Here is a 27014-nt window from a genome sequence, read left to right on the forward strand (position 1 = left end):
ATGTGTGTACAAGTGATCTCGCTCCTTCTTCAAGGAATTGTTATCTGGTAGACTAATAATTATACGTAACATATGTTACCACTTGTGTTGTGTCTTGCCTGGTTGTTACCCTGAGCAATAGGTTTCACCTTTCCACCCCCTCCACAACAACCTCATGTGCATGCCCTCAGGCAATAGTTACCAAACTGCAGTCAGGGTGCCTGATGTGTGGGTGTATAATTGGCTACTAATTTATTGTTGTTTCCCATAATACATGCTTTGTCTTCAGGTTTGTCTACATCACTCCTGGCCATGTTGTAACATCAATCACTGTTGCTATAAAATAAAGTGATTGTCTAAAGGCTGGGCATTGTTTTGTTTAGTGTGATTGTGCTGTGCAGGATAAAGTAATGTCTTCAATTCTGTTACTCACTCTATTAGTAGCATCACTGTCTTCCTCTGTGAGAAGTTTTGATTTTGATGTGAGTGCTTACATTGACTGTGGTGTACAAGGGTTTGTGGAGAGAAAGTAAGTTTGCAAACGCATTCTACCCTAGCTATGCAAAGCCATGCATTATAGAAATTGTGTGCCTTACTATATGATTTCTGTGTTACAAGTTTTGTACATGTGGTACATGTGTATATATACTGGTACCAGCCATACATTACTTTAATAATCTTCTGACCCTGTAAACCACCATAGTTAATATATATACCACTGCTGCCCAAAAGTGTGTGGATAGAAATACTACATTCTTCGATGTCCTGTGACCATATGCATGCATTGCCTAATCTCACTGAACCCATCCACCACAGCCAACGAAAATGCTACCGAACACGGGTAGAAGGTGATCCATGCAATCCGATTGGTTGCAACTCTACTGTCATTCCAAGAACCAACTTTAGTATTACCCTCCAGCCGTCACAGGGTGGTGCGTTGCAAACTAAATTCTGGAGCCCGGGAAATATTCGCAACCCTCCAAGAAATTACCAGAACAATCGCCAGTGCCAATACCATCTCGTCTGTCCAGCAGGGCAAGTGCTCTTTTTTGGATTTAGAGCTGGCAACTTTGACTTAGAGCCAGCTGAAACCGATTTCTGTCTAGACTACGTGTTCGTCGAGGATTTTTCTGAAGGTAGTTTTCTATTGTGTGGATCTCAAGCACAAAGATCTTGGACAAGAGCAGCTCCGCTAAGAGTGGAGTTTAGGAGCAATGCAGGAGGACGTTATCCAGGGTTTCAGATAGATGCAATATGTGTTCAGCCTGAGTTGGGAAACCAGCCTGGGTGTACGTCTCCTCCTCCCGACAATGTGACTATTGCAGGCAGGAAAAAAAGGGCCACAGTGGTAGGTGTTAATAGTTATTTTACTGTAATTTAGTAGAAGATGAACAGTACCGTATAGTTGGTAATTTTCGTGGGGCAAAATATTCGTGGTTTTCGTGATTGGAGGTCTAACCACAAATATTTTACCCACGAATGAAGCGACCTTGCCTACCTTTACCTACAATCCAAGCAGCAACCACGAAAATATTATCCATGAAATGTCTCAATATTGCTGAACCACAAATATTTTGTCCCCCGAAAATTACCCGCTATACGGTATACACATTTTGTATAATAAATATGGCTGATGGAACTATTAAGTTATCTGCACCTATCGCTCAGTATATAAAGTAAATTACTTTCGATAGTAAGCTAATGTATAGCAATTCATGCAAGTATTTCCATGGACTTTCCAATTTTGTGAGGCATGCATATAGTACACAATTACTGCTACAATTAATGTGATTTGCAGGACAAGAGGAGCGTGGTTCCTCTAGTCGGCAACTGTGTACGTGTCCCGAGAGAAGGCTCCATACTCTACAAAAACCATGTCCTAAAAGTAGAAGTGAATGGACACATTGTAAGAACGTTTCGCTCCATTCGCAGATTGATTTTTTGGACTGGTTTCAGAGGAGTGAGAGCGTTTTACAGAAGTACGAATGAGCTCATTTTTGGCTCTGGTCAACTGAAAATCATTAACAATTGTGCCTACTACTATACATTTGACATACCACCTCAGGTTTGTCACATAATTATAAGTATAGTAATGACGTCTAATAGAAAGAAAAGGTTGAATAAAGAGTTTTGATCTGTAAGTATTGTAGTACGTGGAAGTCCAACCATTTGAATTTGTTGACGCTCAACAATGATTCTTGTATATAGCAGCTTCGGAATCCTTGTTTCCATTCTGCCTAACTTGCAGTAGTATCAAGGGTGTATAAAAGAATTACGAGAGTGACTACTAGTACACGTAGCAATCAAAATTCAAAACGTGGGCGGATGTATGAAATGCTAAAAATAGAAATTTCTATTTTAGCACATTCATCTACCCACGCTTTAAATTTGTACGCCCTTGGTAGTATCTTAAGATTCACCCTTTGTGCTAACTTAATGAACAGAAGGCATACAAAGTTACAATTTGGACAATACACCTTGCCTACAAACACATTTTCTGTAACCGACTACACTTGTACACGTAGGAAATCTATCTCAAACCAGGCCACATTGATTGGACATAATTTTAACTACTTTGATTCTCATGCCTACATGATTACAGTTGGAGCCTACTGATAGTGAGACTGAGCTTATCACCCTACTGCTCAATGCCACTGTGGCCTTCATCAGGGACGAGGACACTGAGGACACACCCACTGCCCCACCCACAAGGTTCCCTCCACACCTGGGACTCAAATTCAACTTCAATCTAGGAGTGTATACCAAGAAATACCATTACAGTGAGTCCCTTGATTTAAATTTAAAGTGTTATCGCCAAGGGAACAAGCATTAAATTTCTTTATAATGAGTATATACTGTAGAGAGCATGAAGTATAGAATCTCAAGTATGACTGAGTTTTAAAGACTTTCAGATATATGTACATTCTGACCTTAGCAATATATAAAAGCCTAATCCTAATTCATACACCCATGCACACATGCAGAAAGAAGCTCGTACTCACATGTGCACAGCGACCCTCGAGTATCACAGGAGGCACTAGCCACAGCACTCAATTGGCAAAATGCCTGCAATGTATTTCTGAGGGAGTCAGCTTTATCCTATCTTCAAATACTTACCGAGAATGGCATATCACCATGACGACAGCCAAGACAGTACTAGCCTATCAGACTAATTATCTTAATTTGTTTGTCCTATCTCCTTCTTGCACCATTCCCTTAATACAATATTATTTTCTGTCAGTACTTTCTGTCAGTACATGTGTTGCAGCAAAGAAAAAGGCTTCTATTGACCAACCACTATAGACTAAACATATCACAATTCCAAACAGCATGATGACATCACAAGTATCAATTGTCTATTGTAGCCCCTAACACATTTCAACGCATGCAGGCCCAGCGCCTCTTCATTACAGGCACTAGCTGTTAGTCTGCCCAAGGGTGATCACTATAACAACAGATAAATCATGTCATCCTGACTCAGAAAAATACATCCATTCTTTACGGCTTCTCCATAGCCTTATCCATTTAGAACCACTCCTATTTAATGATCAGAATGTTTCGCAAGCAAAATCTGACTTATTATGACATACGATCTTTTCCAGAATGCAATAGTTACATGTAGATAGCAAAGGGTAAACTTTTCTGCTGATTTGGCTCTTTCGCAAAGGTTTTTCCCTTGCAAAATATTCTAGCAATAGCTAAATAAATGCATTCTCTATACAAGCATTAATTTTATCTGAATAATAACAAATTAGTAAACAGTGGCAGAACAGCAACCAATCATAAACAAGACGGCACAACGAAAATTATGAGCTGTCCATTTACTGACACGCACAGTGTACCGCAATGTCTCTATAGACGTCGTCCTCTTCTACCACCCTTTCTCCTTGTGCTGTCGGACGGGATTGGTGTCACATCCTCTGCAGGGTGTGTGTGTGTGTGTGTGTGTGTGAGTAAGGGTATGTGAGTGTGTGTGAGTAAGGGTATGTGAGTGTGGGTGGGCAGGGTGTCATACAGGATTTTGAAGTAGAGGGGGAGGAGGGAAATAAGGTGTGCTTTTAAAAACAAAAAAAAATGTTATTTCAATACCCTGTTAGTATGTAACATTTTCAGCTATGAACACTCAGTCATACAACTGCATGTAGTACCAGAATGCAAATTTTAGGGGGATATCCCCCTCCCCCCTGTATGACACGTAACAGAGCTAAAAATAAAACAAACGTAATATCTCTTATGTACTCCAGACAAAATGGAGCTAATACAAGGTTTGTTGTTAAAATTAATGCTCAAAACATTCGCCATGGCAGTAGTCAAGGAGAGGAGTGCAAGGAATCTTTAATCACTAGCTCCACAGACAACAAAGCCCTCTTTTAACATAATAATATTATCAGCCGTTAACACACAGCATAGCAATTCGCTCTATTGAAATACCTTACATTACACAACACCACCAAACAGCCTAGCCGCTACAATCACACATTAGTACAATGGAACATTCCGGACGATCAACACCTGACCACCAGCAATGTCTACAGCACGCCCTTACAACCTTTGACAAGTACACAGACATTACACTAGCTGTAACAATACGCAATACTTTCACTTTTACTACCTCTCTCTCAAGGCACATTTCTCAAGGCACATAATTACACATATTATATTTACACACAGACTAAAGGCAAAAGCCAGTTTACTGATACCGTTAGCAAATGATACCTAAGCAAATCTTGTCAGTCAGCTTTAACATTATATTGACACGAACGAACAATTACAAGTTATTGACGAGACTCACCAATCCTGCCAATCTTCATTCCAGCTCTTGCCAGAGCCCTCAGGGCAGACTGCGCTCCAGGGCCAGGAGTCTTGGTCCTGCATGAGAGAATGAGGTAGTACATGTGCACACCTGGTAATAATCATCACAGAAATAAATCCTAATAAGAATTAGAGTGCCAAATAATAAAAGCAAGGTGAATGGTAGATTCTAGGACTACTATCGGGCTGTGTGTGGGTGTTTGGGGGGAGGGGATTTAGGCGTGCATAAGTGCGTCGCAAAATGTTTGGCTACGCCCACTTTTGTTGATTACACCATGCTTAACCAACGCATCACAGTAGATCTACCTTATAGCAATCACATTTCCAACATTTTTGGGGGGAAGGTTCACCCCCCCCCCCCGAACTATATGAAACCCTGCCAGTAGCAGCGGGGTTACTGAAAATGTACATGTACAAACCAATCTCGTTTATGAAAGTGTTCCCCAACAGCTCTTCTAAAAATGCATACTTTGTACTCACCTGGTTCCACCCGTTGCTCGCAGCTTGACGTGCAATGCAGTGATCCCCCTCTCTTTGCACTGTACGGCTACGTCCTGGGCAGCCAACATAGCAGCATAGGGGGAGGCCTCATCTCTGTCTGCCTTCACCTTCATGCCACCAGTCACCCGGGTGATTGTTTCCCTATAGGAAAGGAAAAAACTTAGAACACAATACCGTATAGCGGGTAATTGGTAACAAAAATTCGTTTAACTCGAAAACGGTGATTTTCGTGAGTAAAACATTTCGTTTGACTTCACACCTGCACTGCATTGCATGAGTTCCAGTAAGCCACGCCAAGTGGAAGTCAACTTGCCCACAAAAATAACGAATATTTACCCCATGAAATTACTTGCTATACGGTACACCAGTCAGAGCTCATTACTAAATCATACAACACTGTGCTATTGCGTATAGAGTATAGAAAATTAACAATTACGATAAACATGTAGTTTAATTCAGACAAAGGGGGGACAAGCTTAGCGCAGAACTTATAACTAACAAATGTAATATTATAATTATGTTTAGTAGCGTTGATGAGACCCTTCCCACTACAGTAACACGTACCGTCCCGAGAGGTCAGTGATGTGCACAAAAGTGTCGTTGAATGAGGCAAAAATGTGAGCCACACCAAAGACAAGCTCTCCGTCGGCCACCTGAGGCCCCAGTTGGATGTTCTCCTCCTCCTTCTGACGAGTCTTTCTCTTAGCCATTCTAAAGCAATGAAGAATAACGTTGTATACAGGGAAGCTTCGATTATGTCCGGTAACGGCTTGGCTCTATCTACTTGGTAGTATGAAAATTACAAATACTATTAACAAACTCTACAAACTTCCCTGGACACATTTCTTAACACCAGTAGGGTCTCAAAATTCTATAACATTATACTAACTTAGGGCTCCACAATTCAAGCTTTCTCTGAGAGAAATACTATTTTATACGTGTCTTCTTAAGTCATTACAAACATATACACGACTACACAGAACCATGATTAGGTTGGATAGCATACTTACCTTGTACGTTGTAAGAGAAGAAAGAAAGCTTATTGCGCATGCTCCAACTCTTGGAACATGTGTGATCGGGAAAACCCCTCAATTATCCGTATACGGAGAAGGCACTCCTCTCCGTAAATTAATATTCTTTTGGGGTTGCCAAGCCAGATACAAATCATCTTCTCTCGAGCTAATTATCACCTGTTGCAAGTAGAAAGGACTACACTATCATATCAAGACGCAACAGTAACCCTTGAACCAGAAATTAACGTGTGGGAATTTGTCTGAAGTGAGTTTTTGAGAGGTGAATACTTCAATTACTGTAACTAGGCATACTGGACTGTGTATTAAAGACTAGCTAGTGCATGTACAACTGTGTAGTCCAGTGGTCACAGCATGGCCACTTTGTGTTTGTCTACCCTCACATGTAGCCTCAAGTATCAAACCCTACATAAGGTTTCCATCCACTAAGTTATTTTAGCCGAGCCGTTTCAATACCGTCATGTGTATGCCGTACTATGCTACAGTAGGCGAGACAAACCCCTTGTGTTCTGTGACATTGCGGCCTGTCCCATTACACCAACTGTATATGCTCCTAGAACTTTCCTTAACAGTCTTTGAATCCTCTATAACTCAATTCACTTTGCTTAATAGTCCGTTACCGTGTGTGTAATCCTTTATAAATTGGCTTAATAATCCGTTACCGTGTTTACTAATGTGTGCTGAGTGCACGTACTGTAGTCCCATTGTAGCTGAACAGCGGACATCTGTTGTGACAGTGTACACTGGCTTTATTCAAACACACAATTCGAGAGATAACTAACGTATTGAACGCTGTGTGAGAACCTGTGATACGGTTCATTGTGATTTGAACACACTGTACTATACACAGTGATACTGATAGAACATTAGGTACTTTGTGTTAGTGTGTGTGTGGTGTGTGCATGTTGACGTTGTGTGTGCGCGTGTGTGTGTAATTACAGCATGCAGATGATAGCATGATGTGTATAGACTGCAATGATATCAATTTCAGTGTTTAGCTTACTGTACTTGTACACCTGACGAGCTTATATTGAGCCAGTATAGATTGTGTGTAGGCCAAACTTTCTCTTTTATGTGTGCATTTGTACCCACATAGGAATAACAATTACGTGTAGCTCTGTTATACCCATCGCCAAGTAACGAAACTGACCCTTAAACACATGTAAGTGACTCCTTTGATTCTATGTGTTTCGTTATTTGATTGCATAATGTGTGGTACTAGTTTGCAAAACTCTGTGGACTGCCTGAATTCCTAGATATTGTTTGGATAATTTCTGTAAATTTGTTGGCAACACAGTGCTTAGTGTCTGTACATACCCTTTATCTTGCATCACTGCGTCCTGTTTATGTTACAATTCCTTGTGTATTTGCTCAGAACTTGGCATTTATTTCATGTGGAAACCTTTGGCTGTGATTTGCCTCACAAAGCAAACTGAGTAGTCATGCAGTGTTAGTCACTTATACTGGCTCTTCAAGTGCTTAATTCAGTAAAATCCCCTTTATGTGTATAATGAACACACCTTTGGGACAAAGTTGTGGCCAGGTGGCCTGTGTTCACGGGTTGTTTTGTACACAAAATTTAGGGCTCGTGACTGGTCTTTATAATTATCGCAGTTGGCCTCCTTTCAGGGACGGCCACTAAAGAAGGTTCTACTGTTACTGATTGCATATCTTGGCTGCAACACAATGATAATTATGATTTCATAAGCATTCCGTAGTGGTGTACATTTACTTCAATAATAGTGTGTATTTACTTCATCATAACATTTGTTATGCCTAGTTTAGATACCCAAACACATTAGCACAGCATTCACTCAGACTATGGCAATATTATAGAAGCTAGACCCCATGAAATAGTCCCTGAGACACTCACAGAGATAATGAATGTAGTGAAGAATGGAAGGTGCTGAATCTGCACAGAAGATTGGCCTGAAAATGAGGTAACACAATCAGAGACATTTTTTCAAGGCTGCAATTCCCCCAACTACCTTATACCGAGTTTCATGAATGCGTAGTTAGTTATTCAATTGCAAATGACACAGTGCATGCCTATTTCTTATTTGCGTTTCTAACTATTGTGAATTGCATACAAGTATGCTAATTGTGTGCATATGCTCTTTCCTCTTTCCATTTAGAAGTCTTTCGTTTGCAATCTACAATGTATGCGAAAACTAACAATTCGCAATCTATAGAGTTTCGTAATCGAAACCCGATATATGGTAATATTGATACCCTCTTATGTATACCTGCAGTATGACAGAGGAGTACCAGGTTCAGTTGGAGAGGCCACGAGATGCTAATGGCCAGCTAGGGTCGTTTGGACTCTCCATTCTTGGGGGCTATGGCACCAAGTTCCCAGCCGTGGTGTGTGAGGTGGACCCAGGGGGACCAGCTGATAGAACAAACCTGGTGAGTGGACTAGCAATGGGTGATGGCTGTCTTAGAGTATATTCCAGTACGGTGTTTGTGATGGGAAGCCCTATAGATGATGTGCTCTCTTACATGCATACCGTATATCTTCTAATTTATCGGACAGCAAAAATAATTATTTTGGAAATTGTCTGGGTATAATTGGAACAGATTTTTATACAGCATGCGAAGTGTCCGGAATAATTAGAACCAGCAAGCAGCTGCATGCGAGCTAGCTAGACCAGTGTGCGACTGAATAGTTGCACTAGCTATCTAAAACTAGCTACTCAAAGCTATCTAACTGCAGCACTCTAAGTCTTGTCTTACTTGCCGTCTGTGAATGGTGAACTTTTCAAAGTATTGTCCGGATATAGAACAAATGTAATATTAAAGCACTGGAGTGTCCGTTGTATTAGAACAACGAAAATTGCCCAAAAGAGTGTCCGGGGTAATTAAAAGTGTCCGATAAATTAGAAGATATACGGTATATCTACCACCTCCAATGGTGATGAGCCCTGTTCAGTGTACATGTGTTCACTACTGTACACAATGCATTGTCTTTGGTTTATCACTATGTACATGTACATACATGTAGGTCAAAGTTGGTGACAAACTAACTAACTTGAATGGAGAAGACCTGAGAGAACTCACTCCTAAAGACTGTGAGTGCCCTCCCTCCCACACACACAAACACACTGACTGAATGTGAAAGCCCCTCAGTTCCATTGTAGTGTCTGTGGTGTTTTTTGTGTAGTCCCCACCCTCTCATTGTGTGTGCTGTAGCTTCCTGGTAGTGTGGCATTGAGGTCAATCAATAAGTTCCCCTCTACTGGCTGTTTTAAGTTTCACCCATACATGTACATCACCTACATGTATACATGTACACTGTACCTATACTAGGCTCTCTTACAGTACTCCCCCCACACACCCCCCCTCCCCCCCCCCCACACACATACATTGTACTTCACACTCACTAGAAAGTACAGAACTGAGAAAGCATGACATGTACACAATAGAAGTCTACCACAGATATGCTAATATAGGCGACTGCATGACCTGCAAGTAGATTTGTTCTTGTAGCCATTCATGTTATATTAGTGCACATGTACAAATGTAGATAGAAGTGTGGTCAGGAAAGCAGTTTGTTCAACTCCCTCAACACAAGCACACTCCACACACGCACACACGCACACACACACACACACACACACACACACACACACACACACACACACACACACACTCACACTCACAGTGGTGAACAAGATCCGCACTGCTCCTAGTTCATCAACCTTTACTCTACTCAAGGATGAGGAACTGAGACAACAGGTGAGTGTTCACACTGGTCTACCATTATCCATACTATAGGCCTACGCATTGGAGCCCCTCTTAATGACAACCCCTGAGGAAATGCCATCTGCTATTATAAAGGCCAGGCATCCAGGTCCTAAATGAACAGTTTGTATACAAAACAACCCCTAACAAAAGCTTGTAAGAGCCAAACCTTTTCCCAAAGATTTTATACACTATACTGAACAATACAATTTGGAAGCCAGTTGCAATTGATTAGTGCTGTCTGCAAGGATTCTATTTGGGCAATTCTTACCAAATCCGTCAGTTTAATTCCCTGCAAATTTGTTGTGTATACAATTCTAGGTATTGTGTATGCGCAGTACCATCTCCATTGTGTATGCGCAGTACCATCTGAATTGTGTAGTATGTAATGTGTCCCATTTTGTGTGTCCCCTCCCCCCCCCCTCAGGTGATAGCTCTCCTCCGTAAACAAGAACGTAGAGCAGCGATCCGTAAGGAGCGTGCCTCGGCCAGTGGGGAGGGGCCTGGTGATGGAAAACCTGTCAAGAAGACCTCCATAGGGGGACCACTAGGACAGGAAGAGAGGAAGAAGAAGATTATGAGCAAGTGAGACCAGGGGTAGTGCATTGTGTGTAAAAATTTCTTTGCATCCAATCAAAATTCAAGGCAATGAATGTTCTTTTTTTTTTTACTGGAGGTGGTGTTGTACATGTATATACATTTATATCACGTTGTCAAGTATCAAGGGTGTAATAAAATCAAACAGTCTCTTCCGTGTTATATTATTTTTATTACCCGGTTGCGTAACCTCGAGGCATGATTTGGTAAAGGGTCATTGTGATATGTCGGTCGGGCTTGTGCCTGTATATTTCATAAACACTTGGTCTCATGCTGTATCTATTACGTACGGTACATTTTAGTGACTTTATTTTATGTGGTATCGTTGATTTTCTTTGTGTCAATGTCCTGTCTTGTTGACTGTCAAAATGAAGAGTGTAACATGCTACCCTCTCCACTGTAGAATCATAGAAGTGGAGCCGTCAGTGAATGTGAAGGGAAGTGGAGAGATAGTACAGGTCTACCACAACCAAATCATTGGGATACGCAAAATGGACAATGAACTGGAAAATGAGAGGGAGCTCTCTCCCAGGAGAGGGTGAGAATGTGCTTGGAGCTAGTGACTTTATGTTACACACAGTGTAGTTTTTGTGGCTCAGTGTTATTAAGTCAATGCACTCAAATGTATCCCCCTCCCCTTTCCCCAGTGGTAGACAGACTCCCCCCAGAGACACCTCTCCTCAAATCAGCAATGGATCTGAGGGCAGGGAAGGCGCATTGATACCAAAACATGTGAGCATCGAGTGCACGTCCACCATCGTATCTTTACTATCACCTCCCTGTAACCTAGTGATTATGATTATGCCCCTCCCCATCCTTACAGGCCCCTCAAAAAACCTCAACTTCTCCCAACAGTCAAGCTAGTCCATCACCAGAGCACATCACAACCAGCACACCAGCACAGAACATTACACCCAACGGCACCCCCCACACTTCATCACATGACTCCACGGGGTTGAGGTCGACTGAACTCGAGTCCAATGCTACAACAGAATGCGATTCTGGAGGTGCCGTGCAGATTCCAAAGTGGTCTGGTCCAGTTAATGTGAGTCCTACTTTCAATCAACATGTACATGTACGCTGCTGCTACATGTACAAATGTAAATTATTTGTGTGTCTATACGTTTTCTCGAAGCTCCTCTTTCATAACACCCAATGCTTTTTGAGCGAGCCAGAGATGCCCCGCCCCGGTGCATTTTAGTGCTTGAACACTCATTATAATGTATAAATTAGCTTGTGCCGGTAATTGAATGGTACTCTAACGTGACCATATTTATGCGTATGTACGTAGGGTGTGGATGTGTACTAACAATTTGTGTGGTTACAAGACATGTACATGTACAGTGTGCCCTAGCTATAGGCTATTACTTATAATTATGTGTATACACAGTACATATATACACTCCATGCAGTGATTGAAGAACTTCCAATATCAAATGTATTGTCCTCATATTGTACATGTATGTACTTGCAGTCACCCTAAGGCACAGTGTACATGTAGAGTAGCCCCGGTTAAAAAATTCATTGCAGGGGGACAACAGGGCATCATTGTCAGAGGCTGTTCTCATTGATGAAATTGAGAGGACCTCTAAAGCCACACCCACTGATGAAGGCACTAAAGAACAAGGTGAAGAGCCCCGAGCTCAGTCAGTTGATAGTCAGTCGTCAAGCTCGTCTCAGCAGTCACCAGGAAAAGGAAGGGTGAGCATTTAGATGACTAAATTTGTGACATACCTTATAGCACGGAATGTTCAAGGCCTCCACGAAAATTGTTCCACGAACATAGCTAAGGGCGGATTGCAACGTGGGTACTGTATAGCGCGAAATTTATGTACATGTAGAGGCAATTCTGTGTTGTACAGGTTTGAAAATTGCAAATTATTTCTCATATCTCAAAATTACCTGTCCTATTTCTGATTCTCAGGCCCCTCTAGTGGACGAGCATAAAAAAGAAGAGCTGATGAAGATGTATCGCAACTCTCCCAACCGAAGTCACCCGTCTAAAAAGGATGACCCGTACACAATGGCTGTGTCCCTGGCTCGTAGACTGTACATGCTGGACGGGTTCAAGAAGAGTGAGATCGCACAGAAACTGGCTGACCCGTAAGTGGTGGTTGGTCAAAAGCCCAAAATAATACATCTAACACAAATTTTAGACTAAACATCATTATCATCAGAAATTGGCAGTACTTAGTACACAGAATGTGCATACAGTGTGCACTCTAAGAATGTACAAGTCCATGTTTTTCGTCGTCACAGGTCAGAGTTTGGTCTAATTGTGGCTAAGGAGTACCTGAAGTTCTTTGAGTTTGAGGGCCTGTCCCTGGATGAGAGTCTCCGTCAATTCCTCTCCTCCTTCATGCTCACTGGGGAGTCACAAGAGAGGGAGAGAGTCATGGTACACTTCTCAGACCGATACTTCTCTGCAAACCCTGACGTTTTCCCTAACTCAGGTATTGCATGTGTGCAGATTAAGGATTATTGTTAGTTACATGCACTAAGTACGCATTTCAAACCCCCCCCCCCCCCCCAACCCCACATTGTATACGTTTGTGTAAGTCATTAGCCTCCCCAGTGTTTTCACTGTTTTCAAGCACAAGTAGGGTGTGTGATCCTTACCAATTCACCTATATGTACATCTACTCCAATACATGTACAGACAGTGTCCATGGATTGACTGTGGCGCTGCTACTGCTCAACACAGACCTTCACACTGATGTGAGTATAATCTACTGTCACTAGTATTGTAGTGACCTATGGTTTTTCATTTTCTCCATGCAGCATGGCAGAAGCAAAATGAGCTTTGCACACTTTGTAACTAACCTCGGAGGAATAGATGTCAAACTACCCAGGGACGTTCTAAAAGTGAGCTGTTGAGATCATTAATTTGTACACGTATCGTGTACCAAGTGCTCATTTTGTATAGCACAGTGCAGATGTATTGTGTGACCTGTTTTTGTCTTCCCTATATGCAGAAATACTATAACAACATCAGAAAGAGACCACTGGAATGGGCCGTGTAAGTCGCTTGACTATCTGTACTGTAATTCCCTACACATCTTTACCCTCCCCCTCCCCTCCCCACTCACGCACACAAACAGAGATGATGAAGAAGAGCTGCTTGATTCTAATCACAGTGACGAGCTACTGGATGAAGAAGCAGTGAGTGCATAACACGTCCACAACAATCCCTACCTTTAATAATTATTGTTTGTGCCAAAAGGTGAGAGTGTATCATGTGACTATTCCTGGGACGTTTGTTGAGGTGGAGTTGTCAGACAATGCTCCTCTCCTGAAAGAGGGATTCGTACTGAGAAAGAACATTATGGAAGGACCACATAAGAAAGGTAGGTGGCATTCATTTTTACTATGACCGTAGTGTGTTTTTCAATTGCCCACAATTTACTCTCTACAGTGCAAAGAGGAAAGAGAAACTGGAGGCCGTACTATGCATACCTCAAAGGATTCCTTCTTTATTTTGGAGAGGTATGTACAACTGTACACATGTACATGTATAACTATTACTGTGCTCTTGTTGTTTCAGCCACAGGGAGAGCTTCAGTTAGAGGACACCAGTGGAGCCATAACAGTGTGCCACTGTCTGGCCATGGGAGCCTTTGACTACAACAAGAAGAACTCTGTGCTAAGAGTGACTACGTCTGACTGGCACTCCTTCCTCCTACAAGCCAAGTAAGTGGGGCACACCAGGGGGCGTGGCCAGGATTTTGGGAAGGGTGTGCTATAATATATGACAGAGGGTGAAGTTTTAGCCATTGGACGCAAACGTTTTGTTACCACACCTCTTATTTATGACCTAAGATAGAAAGGGGGTGCTTGAGCACCATGAGCCCACCCCCCTGGCTACGCCCCTGCACATACTGTATAGCGTGAAATTTTCGAGGGGCTTAATTTTCGCTGATTTTGTGGGTTAGTAATCCTATTAAGTCCACGAAAATTGTTTTTTAATTAGAATTATCTGTTATAACGTGCAAAGATGAAAGGCTTGGCTTCCGGTAAGCAGTCATTCGTTCATTCCACGAACATTGTGCAACGCAATGCTTTTAGAGGCCATTCCACGAAATATGAGTGCCTCGAAAATTTCGCGCTATACAGTAGTACATATATGTCATGTATACTGACTGATTCATTGTCCCCTTCCCCGTGCTATAGTGATGTGACAGACATGCAGCAGTGGATAGGAGCCATAAACAAAGCATCTGCTCTCTATTCCTCGGCTCCTCTACCTGCCCCAATGTCGTCAAGTGCCACATTTTCTCGACCCACCTTCCCCCTTGCCCCCACCAAGAACACAATTGACCAACAAGTGAGGGTTTGAACTAGACATGGCTCTATACATTTCCTTTAGTGTAGTCATTGTGCATGTATCACTCCTATAGGCTTCGTACCTTAATAACTAGGTATTGCCTAAGCAGGCAAACAATACTGTAAATCCTCCTTTCTGTATAAAGTTCCATGTATAGCACCTGTTTATGACTTCCCAAACTTTCGCCGAACAAGAGTATACAGTACACGTATTCGTAAATCAGTGCTTAATGAACTCACAGAAAAGTGATAGCAATGAATTATTTGGTGTAATTATTGCTCCAGGTTGAGTCTCATGTGGCGAGAATAAAGTCACTGGAGAAGGAGATGGAGGAGCACCAAGCCTACAAGCCAACTGGTAGCAAAGCCAAGCACAACTTACTACAGGTATAAAGATGGTTGAGTACATTGTAGAAGTAAAAGTTTGAATAGCAAACAAAATGTGCTTGGTAAACATGGTTGAGTACTTCCATTTTGTGCAGGTGTGGTTTGACAAGTATGAGTTTCTCCAGTACCAAATGAACTGTTACCGTATCTACTACGCCTCACTTACCAGTAGTGAGTTGGTGAACTTCAATGCTCCACTACCCTCTGGTCTGGTACCCTCCCCAAGTGTGAGCACTCTGGCGGTCACTGGGACCAGTCACGACTTGGACCTGAATGTACGTAGCCCTCACTCCCCTTCCTCGTACAGAAAGAGCTCTCACCTTGATCTAAGAGGTGCTGTTCAATCTAGTTCTCCTCTGGCTTCAGGTAGAGGTAAAAGGAGCTAGGGAAATTTGTTAGCCTTGGACTAACTTGTGTGTGTTAGTGGCAATTACATTTGAATGTATGCTACCATGTACAGAATTATGTGCAATGTTATCATTCTGCATTCCTTTTTAATTTTGCAAAATTTTATCACTCTGTAGTAGATGTTTCTTGATTCTATTTAAACAGATTACATGTGTGTACAATTATAATTGTGGTGCTTAATTATTGAAATCCTTCACTATAAGCTTACTTACGGTAATTGAAAAAAATGTATATCCTATCAGCTGTATGTCCTACATATATCACAGCACGGGGAGAGAGGGGGACAGTTAGCGGAGAATTACAAGAATTGCCATAATTATGCCAATACAATGAAAGCACCGCGAGTGCTGATATATACCTCGGTGGAGGTGCCAAAGCTACATAACATAAAGCTACTAATAGCGTTTTAACACATAATTATTATTATATCATGATTTGATGAATATTTTTTGCATAAAAAGTTGCAGAATCAGGGAAACTTAAGGAGTGGGTAATTATCGACCATGATTGTTAAAAACGATTGATGCCAAAAGTTTAAACCATGGCTGCATCGGTGATTGCCGCCAAAATTAGCAGTAAAAAGTTAAACTAGGCCACGCACTGTTAGTTGCATACTTGTGTCAGATCAACCTCCCTCCTCGGTTTTGCTCACCTCCTCAATTAAGGCCATGTGCAAGTTGTGCACCAAAAAGCCAGTGCATCAAAAAAATCATTGTTCAGACTCCGTCCTTCATCGGGTCGAGCTAGTATTCTCATATGAAACAAGTATGTAACTAACAGTGGCCCTAGGTGTGTTTTAAAAAAATTGATACTGTTTTACAGAAGTGTAAAAATGGGTGCTGTTAATGTTTTTTTACAAAGGTGTGTTTAAAAAAATAGGGGTGCAATTTTTATAGAGTTTTTCATTTTGTAAGACAGGTTCCTTTTTACAGAGAGGTGTATTTGATGTTTGTTGTGTTTCGGAAAGCAATGCAGAGCAACATGCAGCAGGCAACAAATGGGCAGACATGCACTGTAGTGAGATCTTCTTTCTTGCCTCCACTTTTAAGCACATGGTGGAGGCAAGATGGCAGACAAAGACACTCTCAGGCATGCAGCAGGTAGTAGAGAGTACAAAGCTGCTGCTAAAGGCTGTGGACAGACTTGAGTCAACATGCAAGGGGAGGGTTAGGTCTAGTAACCAGTCAATCTTAAGTGCCTTGCCAGTGCCGTCTAGCTCGAGCTCTATATGTTTGCTTCCCAAACCCAAGCCTCGAAGTTGGAGACTCGAGTCTGTCCACAGCCTTTAGCAGCAGTTGTGTACTCTCTCTACCTGCTGCCTGAGAGTGTCTTTGTCTGCCATCTCAGCAAAGCTATTCCTGAAAGGCAATGAGTTACTAATTTTATTCATTGCCTTTCCTGCTAGTTGCTGTTACAACAGCTAGTATCTGTCACGTAGGTCTGGAGGAATGCCTTTTGTGTACAGTAATTCGTTCAACTCAAGAAACGGTGGTTTTTATGAGTAAAAATTTCATTTAGTCTCGTTGCCTGCACTGCATTCCGGTAAGCCACGCCTACGTTAAAATTTCGTGAAGGTCAGCTTGCCCACGAAAATAACGAATATTTTACCCTACGAAAATTACCCGCTATACGGTATTGGAGTTGCGTACTCTTCCTAATGAACTCTTAATTGGTAGTTAGATAGTTAAATACCGGTAGTTCTTGTAACGAAGATATGTATACAAAGTTTAACGAACCTATACTGTGAAATCATAAATTTAAATTCTCTAATAGGTGACAGTTTTTATGATGACAGAGAAAATGGCAATATAAATCAGTATAATGATATAAATGACGACTCCACAACTTATCCCTCCAATGCCCCATCTCTTGGCGTTCTTAGAGCGATAATAAGCTAACTCTCTGTTGCCTTGCTTCCAATGTTTTTCAATCTGTGAAAAAGCAAAGTATTAATGCGATTGTACAAAACAATGAGAGGAGGTTGGTCACGTTAATTAATCTTCTAATTTTCTTTGTAACCTCCACTGTAAATGCACTAGAAGCCATAAAAAGAACACAACCCGCCGAGTCGGTACTTTTATCTCATTTTTGCATTCCTGAGCATTCTTGTTTCTTATATTACGTCTCCTGTTAGTCCAAGAGTACATGAAGGGGAGTAAGCAACTACTATACAAAGTTTAACGTGTTGTTGTCTGACTCTGTCATACTATGTTGTAAAACGCCCACACTTCATCAGGGAAGTGGGCCTGGTATCGACTGCTTGTGCATGCGCTAAATCTCACCCCGGTATCTGGGGGCTTTGGATAACATCGTATATGCTCAGTAAAACAATGACATCACAACGAACAGAGTTCAATTGAAGGTTTCTAGCCCATAGGATAGCATTCTACCAAGAGTAAGAGTGTTGAACTACAGTAACAGCAATTGCCTTGTATTGCGTCATCACTTGATAGTAATCAGTACCGTATTCCTTATTCCTTGAATATTTTGCAGGTGAAAAATCTTTGCAAATGAGCCAAATCAACAGAAAATTAGACCCTTTGTGATCTAACTATTGCGTTCTGGCAAGGATCGTGTGTATTTACTAGTAATAATTTTGGTTTTGCGAATTTTATTGATCAACTCTCGCAAAATTCGCGATTGATGCTCGCAAAACATTCTAGTAATGATTTGTTATGTTAGCAACACTTCCCAGAAACCACACATGCTGATTGCACAGTTCCTGATACAGGCAGTGCTACAAACCACAGACCACATGCAGTCCTCTTCCAAAAAATCCTGGCTATGCTCCTGCGGTACTTACATGTACTGTCCTACACTGAGTCCCACAGTCCCAAACAATTTACCTATACTGGCAATACATTCACCGATTTCACAATCCGGTGGGCAAGTGATAGTTAATGGACTGGACTCAATGTCAATCACTCAGTTTACTCAACAGCCTTTGTCAGCAGTGATGACGCAATTTAAGGCAAATGCAGTTTCACGTTTACTACAGGAGTTCAACACTCTTATATACTCTTATCTACTCTTGATTCTACCCTTAGCCTGCTATATTAACAAAAGACTAGCTTACAGTGTGCTACTCACTTTCTAGTATCACTGAGTGTTATTAGCATCATTTACTAGTAAGGCTACGAGCGTTTGCAGCCTTTTGGCTTAGCTAGGATAGGTACTTTTCTCTGAAAGTTTCCTGTCTCTGTGCACACACATTCCTCCGTAAAACATTTTGATATGATTGTGACCAACTTCCTCTGGGTACATGCAGTGGACTCTCGCTATTACGGCTCTTTGTTTACAGTCAAATTTGATATAATGGCCGTTAGTTTGGAGGTCAGGGGGTGCTTGAGCACACCTCTGCTACCATGCAGTTAGATCCGCCCCTGAGGTGCGAAATCATACCTTTACTGACATCATCTCTGAGACATTAATGTTCAATAATTTATGTCTCAGTCAAACTTTGCAACGTATATATTGTAGTACAAAATACTACACTCCCTTTGACAAATATACTGCCCTTACTTGCGATCCCAAGTAGAGACCCACTGATCCAAACAAGAGACAACAACAGACTGCAACGAAAGTGTTGAAGACCATGTAGTTAGGTGGCTTCACATCAATCTGGTTAGCAATGTTATAAGAAGGTGGCATAAATGGATGTTGGGAGACCACGCCCCCATATCCTCCTCGGCCGGGGTATGGGGGCGGGGCTATTGCTCCTCCAGGGGGTGCTGACGGGGACCCTCCTGTACAGATTAACTATAACTAAGTGTAGAGTAAATAATATACTAAACAAACTGCCTAGAAAGTCATTAAATGCACACAGTCATTAAATTAAGGCCATGCAGGCAAAGTATATAGATTCGTTGTTTCTCATCAGCCACTTCCTCAATTTTGTCAAGGGCAGGTCATTATTGTCAAAATTCTTAGAATGACCACAGAAAAACTAACGTTCTTGGAATTTAACATAGATTGAAGAGTTAGAGGCAGAGGAGGTTGGACGCGCGTCATTCAGAGTCCTAAAATCATGTGAGACGTACTTCAAGTGGAGTTGGCTGATTGCTCGCGTATGTACACAGCAAGCTACGGCGTGCGATCGCGAGTGGGCATCATGGCAGTTGCAGCTATTGTTGGAAAGCCTCAGAGTTGTGGATAAGAGGTTGATGATCATACTCTTCTGTTCATACATAACCGAGGAGAGGTAATAATTGACTATACTGTGCCTAGTTTTCCAGTCCTAAAAGTCAAATTTACCCACTTTAAGTACGCAAAGGACAACAGCATGACTAGCTATGATGGATACATTCGAGAAACTTCTGAGCTAGTGAAGGCGAACACTATATGATACCAGTGTGCACGGTTGTGTGCACTGGCTGTAAGAATAGTTTTCTTATTCCTATGGATGAATTTATGAGGTCAAATGTAGAGCTTGGTAATTTTAACACGTTCAACAATTAACGAAGTGTTTGTTGTTTGGAATATTTTACCACCAGATATACCATCAATGTCTACGACAAATAGTACAGCTGCTGCTGCTGATGTCGATCACCTAATTGATGATGTCAATGACCAAGAAGGTGTTTGTTTTTAAGTGTATTGGATCTGCAAAAGAGGAGCAGTATCAAAAGCATCTGGCTGAAGTAAATCGACTACGACTACACAGTCAAAGCATACCCATTGAAGTAAGAGTACTACACGAGGCATCGAATCGGTACGACACACGTGCCATAGCAGTTCAAGTTTTTCTTGGCTCAAAATGGAATCGTATAAGGATACCTCGTTAGAGAAGTATTAGAGAGTGTCCACCAAGCAATGCACGAGGACAGAATTGTTTAGATTGGACGAAATTTGTATTGCATTGGCGGTCTCCTGGTTGGTATTGTGGAATAAAGATTATAAAAAGAGGAATATGGAGTGACATTGTTCAAAACATGACACGCAAACATTAATTGCTATATTAATTTTATGTAGTATCGTATTTATATTGTTGCTGTCCATATGAATGTTCATTTGATATTTGAGACGGTGTACATTGATTAGGTAAGGGTGGTAGGCTGGTGGCGATATTGTGAAAGGTGGCTCTAACACTTAGACTAGTTTTTACAGGAAGAGTTGCTATTTTGGCTGCAGCTATCTAGATTAAAACACCGAAGCATGTTTCCAGTCCCACTTTGCTAACACCTATACGGCCTCAGAAGAGAAGAATTCCTCTTCAAACATTAGCCTCTCAGGCTCAGCAGTGTTCAGAGCAAAAGCTTGCTATTGACCAAGGTGAAAATCAACCAGCTGATGCTGTGGCCTCAAGTGTTGACAGGGGATTGCCTTCCATCTTCCTACTGCGGAATCTACACTATCACGCAAACAAAATTACTGGTGGACTCAGCAGAAAGAAAGTGCTGACATGACTAATTCATCATTTATCACATGATCTATCATTACAAAGTATGATGCGCGCCCAACCTCCTCTGAGTTAGAGGGATTGGAAACGGTTGGTACCCTCGAGTAACATCTGCGCTACGCTGCAGGCAATCACAACAATACCTATTTCTATACACAGTGCATAAAGTAACTGTGCTCAGTCCATGCAACTAACTTATATTTCAATGTAGTAGTCATAACCAGCACGCTCGACACGCTACATGTTCCATTAGCTTTAAAACAGCCTTGGGACCGGGAACATATAACTTTATTGGAGTGTCTTTTTTTACTGGGTGTGGTCAGTCATTAACAAGTACTACACGTGGCTCACAGACTATAGGAGTGTTATAAATTGCTGAAAGAGATGGCGTCTCGAGGAAATACAACTTGAGGGAGTTACCATACCGTATTACTAGAATGTTTTGCTGGTGAAAAACCTTTGCGAATGAGCCAGATCAGCAGAAAATTTGACCCTTTGCGATCTAACTATTGCGTTCTGGTAAGGAACATGTGTATTTACTAGATTTTATGGATTTTATTGTTGCGAATTTATCAACCATCGCGCAAAGTTCGCAAATATTTGATGCTCGCAAAACATTCTAGTAATACGGTAGCTAGGGCGTAGCATGGATAGTTTTCGAGGCTCCACTGCAGATTCAATGTAAAAGCATCACGTGCACCACTCCGTCTCCAATCCTCCCTCTAATTCTTCAATCTATGAATTTACACAGCATAAACAACGATCTCTTTTTGATTCACAGTCATGAACATTCTCAGAAGCACAATAAATACAGATTGGTTCAAAACCTGCACATTGCTTTTCCATATTTTTCTCCAATGTTTTAAAAAGCACATGGAACTTCACTTTCCCCATGATTAAGAAATTAAGGGGTGTGTCAATGCTTTAGAGCAATACCGTAATCGTTCTAATTATAGCACCAAAAAAATTAATTTGAATATGGAAATAGTGCTTATTTAGAGTTGTAAAAGAATTACAGATCTAGAATGGTTCTTATTTCTTACCAATTCGAGTGAATTCGAAACAGTTGATAACAAAGCTCAAACTCAGCTCAAAGAACTGGCTCCTTGCATACTTATAGTGAAGCTACAGTAAACTAGCTGTACCTAAGCTATCTAGTAAAATGTCTATTCGAGCCATGAAATGACTACTGCGTTTCGATCAGCTGGACTTCCAGCTCATTCTTGATCAAGATCTAGCTCATGAATAATTAATGACCAAACGGTTTACTGTAACCGTAAATAACTTTTTAGGCCATTGGGAGAATACACGTACGTTCTAATTAGCTAAGCACCATATTAATTAGAACAGCGAATTCGACAGTTGGTGTAGTTGGGCAATGTCAGGATTTGTCTTTGGTTGCAGCCCAATCAGATCACTGTATTTCTAGTGTGGTCGGCGTCACGTCTGGTTGTGCAACTGCAAGCAAGGTATGGTTAACATCCACATCAGAATAATAATATTCATAGCTGTTATCAGCGTGTTACATAATGCAGCAAGACAAATCCTGACATTAGCTTGAAACCCAACCTCCCGTCAGGGACGGTCGGGCCACGCTCATGCAACTACATATACAGTTGATGCTTGTATTTACCTTAAAGTGACATAATTATTTGTTTGCGATTTCACTGTTGAGCTCATTTTGCTGGTACAGTGGAACCTTTGTTAACAACCACCTCCGAATAAAGGCCAGCTGCTATATAAAGGCCAGGCACCCAGGTCCCAAATGAATAGTTTGTACAACCTCTCAACAAAGGCCACCTCTGTATAAGGGCCAAACATTGTTCCCCAAAGGTGTCCGTTATAGAGGGGTTCCATTGTATTAAATTCTGCTAATTGCTCATGAAATTAATTAATATCGTGGTTGTTCCGCAATAACTTCGTGGTCCGCAGCTTTGTGGTTGTTCTGCAGTAACGTTTCTAATCACTCGCAAGTGTTTTAATGAGATTCATTGCAATTTCCAATTATCTTCAAGTACAAATTTTTGCGATTTTACTCTCATTCGCAAAAATAGCAGAAATTAATACTAGCGAAAATAGATCACCTTAAGGTAACAGGGCGATTCTATAATTAGAACGATTACGGTAGATGAAAGTCGAGTAGGCTACTTTTATCACAAGCGGGAGGCTGATGAGAAACAAGGAATCTACTTTGCCTAAACATACAGTTTATAATCTGAGCCAATATCATACCATCTGCTGCTGGCGGTGGCGGTCTCCTTCCTTCCTCCAGGCCAAGCAGAGTCTTCCTCTCCCGCTCCATGAGTTTGATAGTCTATATTTGAATTCCAGCATTAATTGATGGGTGTCTCTTAGACTGGCGGCGACAGCCGCTCGCGTGCGCGAGCTCGGGCGGCTGTCGCCCCCAGTCTAGGTGTCTCTATTCAGAGGAGGCTGGACGCGCGTCATCCACCGTCAGGTTTTATCACGTGCGCTCATAAGAATCTAATTAAAATGGCCAATTAGGCACTAGTCGGGCGCCGCCGCCCTCTACCGTTGCCCGGAAGGAGGTCGGGAATCAAGCCTATCCACAGTTTTATTCTGTTGTTGGAATTCCAACAATTCCACCAGCTCCAATCAGATTGCAGTATATCTCAAGGGATTGATTTACTAGGCTCAAAATTGGATATTTCCAAAAGCAGCTTGTTGACCTCAAGCATTATAATTATAGAAGGAGTGCTGTGAAAGTAGAGTAGTAACCCCTTGAGTTAGCTAGCTAGTAGGCAAGCAAAACGATTTAGTCCCTAAACTGTGAGCTATTCTGGTCTAAATCTATAGACTGTTCTTGTTCTTTGCTAAACTAAACATCAGGCCACACCCGGTGTCATAAAATTTTGGGCCCCCCCATGTTTAGGCCCCCCCCGGGCCTACAATTTAAAAATTTTGTGCCCCCCGGGTCTAGAATGTTAACAGTTTAGGCCCCCCAGGGGGTCCAAACTGTTAACATTCTAGATCCTTTTCTGCACGATAGAACAAAGTCAAAGAGATATAATAATATGGTAAGGTTAGCTCTATTAGTTGACAAAGCATCAAAGAGACTGCATGCATGCAAAGACTCTGTATCAAAGTAGCAAAAATGTTTGCATTATTATTCTATCATGGAATTCAAAGTGAAGGAAGATTTACCTTTCAAGTTACTCATGCTTTACCTATAAGAGTTAAATGCTTTGATGCAGCTCTGCAATGTTGGACTGCCTGTAAGACAATCGATGTTGTTGCATAGCTATCACCATATTTGCAACTTTGTGCTTACTTTCTCAGCCAAATTTCAGGACAAAAAAGTATAAAACACACAATTTCAGTGCAAAGACAACAATTCATATCTTCCTCCATGTTTTCCTATACATAGAAGATGTAAATTGTTGTGGGGATGCCCCAATAGCATCACTGGCTCAGCTCTCAAGTAATGTGGAATCACAGATAGAAGTCAAGAGAGAAACTGTTGTATCATGGTGGAATCACAATAGCAGTTTCCTTTCGGGACAAGGGTAATCTTGGACAGTCCTGACCAATTCGGGACAGTTGGCACCTATGTGCTTCGTGCTGCATGAGGCCTGATTCATAGAATGACATGGTGCAGTGTGATGGCTGTGAGACCAGTGGTATACTACTGTACATGCATGAAATGTGTGTGTGAGGAGAGCTGCATTCAGTAACTGGCACTGCATAGACTGTGAAGACCATAGAAGACTGTATTGGTGTATTTTGAGAATGCACTGTCACATAATGTTACCGCTGTTGTGCTGTTAATGGGGGGCCTAAAATTTTAAGAGGGGGCCTAAAATGTTAAAATTCTAGGCCCGGGGGGGGCCTAAAATTTTATGACACCGGTACCCAACTAAATAGAGAAGTCAATTATGATGTCATAATTAAGAGGCGTGGCTTCCGGTCAAAATTTCGGCGCTGCGCGCGACTGATAGGTTTTGCCCCCTCTTCCAAGAAATCCTGGCTACGCTCCTGACTTGTGCATAAGTCGGTGCACTTGTGCATAAGTCAGTGCACTTGTGCATAAGTCAGCATACTTGTGCATAAGTCAAAGTACTTGTACAAGTCAGGTTATATGTATAAGTCTGTGCACTTGTGTATAAGTCGGTGCACTTGTGTATAAGTCTGTGCACTTGCGTATAAGTCGGTGCACTTGCGTATAAGTCTGTGCACTTGTGTATAAGTCAGTGTACTTCTGCATAAGTGGATAAAATTAGCATTTTGACACAAACGGCACCCCATAAATTAGGTCCACTAATTTGGCAGTTTTGAAATTGCCAAATTAAACCAGTTACAGTTTGCATTTTGCAGGCCATAGCAAGTAATTTTGTTGGCTTGTTACTAACAATCGTAACAGAAGCCAACCAAAATATTATATTTACTACATTGTGGTTGCAGTGCTCTTGCAGTATGCAAAGGTAAGGAAAACCACTGTATCACTGGACTGCACTGGATACTGGACTGGAACACTGGAATGACCTTTGACCTTGATTGTACTAGCTAGCATTAAAAAGTGAAGAAACCACAAGATCAAGAGTGATATAAAAAAAATGCAATGCATGTACTGTCTACAACTCAGGAGCAATAAAAAACTAAACCAGACTGGACACAGGAGGCATGCTGAAACATTTGCACAGTGGTACATGACTGAGACAAACTGTGGACTAAGTCTAGGATTGATATCACAGCATGCAAAGAAGCCTAGACTTAGAAGTATGGCATGACTCTTCTGGGCTAAGCAGTGGCGTAGGAAAGGGGGGGGGGGCTCCAGGGGCTGGAGCGCCTAGGGTTACTATGACTATATACATGTACAATCTTAGTATGGGGGAGGAGAGCATCTATCCAGTATCAGTATTAAGTTGAGATGACTTTATAATGATCCAAGTTGCACTAGGGTCATTCCATACCAATTCAACGAAATTTAAAGCGTGACGTCTTCAGAATTGCACGAAACTTGGTATACATGTATGTACGAGGAATGGTATGATAACATCTCAGATTTTGGGTTTGTAAACAATAATGGCTTCTGAGATTGAAAAACCCCACTTTTAGAAACTGGCTGCTGTTTAAACTGTAACTTTCTAACCATTAACATTCAAGACTAAGAATGTATATCATCTTGTTGCCTAAGAAATTCCGTATCATTTAAGTATGTTGTACGGCTTCACTTGATAAATTTTAGGTATTCTAATTAGTGTTCTTTGAACTCTGACTTCTCAAAAAGCGCTGTTTTTTCCCTGTAATTTTTTGTGTATCATGTTCCTCATACCATTCTCTTGAAGTGCGACAAGTTTGGTTCTGGGATTCCAATGGATCATGAGATATGTTGTGGGACAGAGGTTGTGGGATGCATGTAGTGTGATTTGGGAAATATTTGTGGTTTCAGAGAATAAACAGTTTTCTTTGTTGTGTAATGCACCTAAAACTTGTGTACTAACTAACTCTCCTGAACTTTTGTTATCACAAGGAAGAATTCAAACTCTCGGCTGAGTGACATTTTCAGCCGAGGAACTGTAAAACTACTGATAGCTAAGACAAGTTTACAGCGACCATACGAGCAGCATAATAATACTGACACCACGCCAGCTATTTGATTGAGCGGCGACAAGCATATCAGCCATTTGAATACTGCACTACAGAATCGAGGGCTATGAGAGAGAGCAACATCATCTTGAACAATGATTTCTCGTTTTCTCAAACGATTCCAGACACATGCAAACTACACACATTATAAATTATTTGCACCATCTCTAGCTACTGATACAGTATAGTACTGCAGTCAGAAGATGATATGGACACTGAGTAATCTC

The 27014-nt window shown here is 41.5% G+C and overlaps 4 protein-coding genes across 8 annotated transcripts; 2 read left to right on the top strand and 2 right to left on the bottom strand.

The window, feature by feature from the left end:
* Positions 1–293: 293 nt before the first annotated feature.
* On the top strand, positions 294–3295 carry LOC135337128 (uncharacterized). The gene is made up of 5 exons (XM_064533038.1): positions 294–508; positions 796–1327; positions 1778–2044; positions 2582–2759; positions 2964–3295. Exons 1-5 carry the CDS (start codon positions 390–392, stop codon positions 3116–3118), a joined length of 1251 nt encoding a protein of 416 aa, XP_064389108.1. The 5' UTR covers positions 294–389; the 3' UTR covers positions 3119–3295.
* A 410-nt stretch (positions 3296–3705) lies between these two features.
* LOC135337129 (small ribosomal subunit protein uS11) lies at positions 3706–6380 on the bottom strand. Its single transcript, XM_064533039.1, has 5 exons — positions 6303–6380; positions 5857–6003; positions 5272–5433; positions 4772–4848; positions 3706–3899 (listed from the first exon to the last, which is right to left on the bottom strand). Exons 2-5 carry the CDS (start codon positions 6000–6002, stop codon positions 3832–3834), a joined length of 453 nt encoding a protein of 150 aa, XP_064389109.1. The 5' UTR covers position 6003; positions 6303–6380; the 3' UTR covers positions 3706–3831.
* Positions 6381–6410: 30 nt separating this feature from the next.
* Positions 6411–15978, top strand: LOC135337127 (PH and SEC7 domain-containing protein 1-like). 5 transcript variants are annotated; one of them, XM_064533032.1, is made up of 22 exons: positions 6421–6570; positions 8160–8263; positions 8576–8732; positions 9328–9394; positions 9988–10061; positions 10495–10652; positions 11068–11202; positions 11312–11396; positions 11488–11709; positions 12195–12365; positions 12589–12767; positions 12924–13117; positions 13324–13382; positions 13446–13529; positions 13640–13683; positions 13766–13826; positions 13888–14011; positions 14080–14150; positions 14209–14354; positions 14835–14988; positions 15273–15374; positions 15470–15978. In XM_064533032.1, the coding sequence occupies exons 2-22, from the start codon at positions 8220–8222 to the stop codon at positions 15758–15760; spliced, it is 2622 nt and encodes an 873-aa protein (XP_064389102.1). In that variant the 5' UTR covers positions 6421–6570; positions 8160–8219; the 3' UTR covers positions 15761–15978. The 5 variants fall into 5 exon arrangements, with proteins under 5 accessions (XP_064389105.1, XP_064389102.1, XP_064389104.1 ...); XM_064533034.1 differs by having other exon boundaries at positions 6424–6585; XM_064533037.1 differs by lacking the exon at positions 8160–8263 and adding an exon at positions 7420–7485 and having other exon boundaries at positions 6424–6570.
* A 1507-nt stretch (positions 15979–17485) lies between these two features.
* On the bottom strand, positions 17486–25448 carry LOC135336792 (uncharacterized). Its single transcript, XM_064532654.1, has 3 exons — positions 23413–25448; positions 19305–19528; positions 17486–17713 (listed from the first exon to the last, which is right to left on the bottom strand). Exons 1-3 carry the CDS (start codon positions 23480–23482, stop codon positions 17549–17551), a joined length of 459 nt encoding a protein of 152 aa, XP_064388724.1. The 5' UTR covers positions 23483–25448; the 3' UTR covers positions 17486–17548.
* Positions 25449–27014: the final 1566 nt, after the last annotated feature.

The sequence above is a fragment of the Halichondria panicea genome, chromosome 6, assembly GCF_963675165.1.
Source record: "Halichondria panicea chromosome 6, odHalPani1.1, whole genome shotgun sequence".
NCBI lineage: Eukaryota > Metazoa > Porifera > Demospongiae > Suberitida > Halichondriidae > Halichondria > Halichondria panicea.

Excerpts from the sequence above, each read along its gene's own strand:
- LOC135337128 (XM_064533038.1), top strand. The coding sequence starts at position 390 with ATGTCTTCAATTCTGTTACTCACTCTATTAGTAGCATCACTGTCTTCC. Across the intron at positions 1,328-1,777 it reads GGAAAAAAAGGGCCACAGTG|GACAAGAGGAGCGTGGTTCC; the intron begins GTAGGTGTTAAT and ends TGTGATTTGCAG. Across the intron at positions 2,760-2,963 it reads TACCAAGAAATACCATTACA|AAAGAAGCTCGTACTCACAT; the intron begins GTGAGTCCCTTG and ends GCACACATGCAG.
- LOC135337129 (XM_064533039.1), bottom strand. The coding sequence starts at position 6,002 with ATGGCTAAGAGAAAGACTCGTCAGAAGGAGGAGGAGAACATCCAACTG. Across the intron at positions 5,434-5,856 it reads ATCACTGACCTCTCGGGACG|GGAAACAATCACCCGGGTGA; the intron begins GTACGTGTTACT and ends CCTTTCCTATAG. Across the intron at positions 3,900-4,771 it reads AATGAAGATTGGCAGGATTG|AGGATGTGACACCAATCCCG; the intron begins GTGAGTCTCGTC and ends CACACCCTGCAG.
- LOC135337127 (XM_064533032.1), top strand. The coding sequence starts at position 8,220 with ATGGAAGGTGCTGAATCTGCACAGAAGATTGGCCTGAAAATGAG. Across the intron at positions 13,530-13,639 it reads TACCCAGGGACGTTCTAAAA|AAATACTATAACAACATCAG; the intron begins GTGAGCTGTTGA and ends CCCTATATGCAG. Across the intron at positions 13,684-13,765 it reads AGACCACTGGAATGGGCCGT|AGATGATGAAGAAGAGCTGC; the intron begins GTAAGTCGCTTG and ends GCACACAAACAG.
- LOC135336792 (XM_064532654.1), bottom strand. The coding sequence starts at position 23,482 with ATGGAGCGGGAGAGGAAGACTCTGCTTGGCCTGGAGGAAGGAAGGAGA. Across the intron at positions 19,529-23,412 it reads GCCACCGCCAGCAGCAGATG|GAGGGTCCCCGTCAGCACCC; the intron begins GTATGATATTGG and ends TAATCTGTACAG. Across the intron at positions 17,714-19,304 it reads GTCTCTACTTGGGATCGCAA|ATTGAAAAACATTGGAAGCA; the intron begins GTAAGGGCAGTA and ends GCTTTTTCACAG.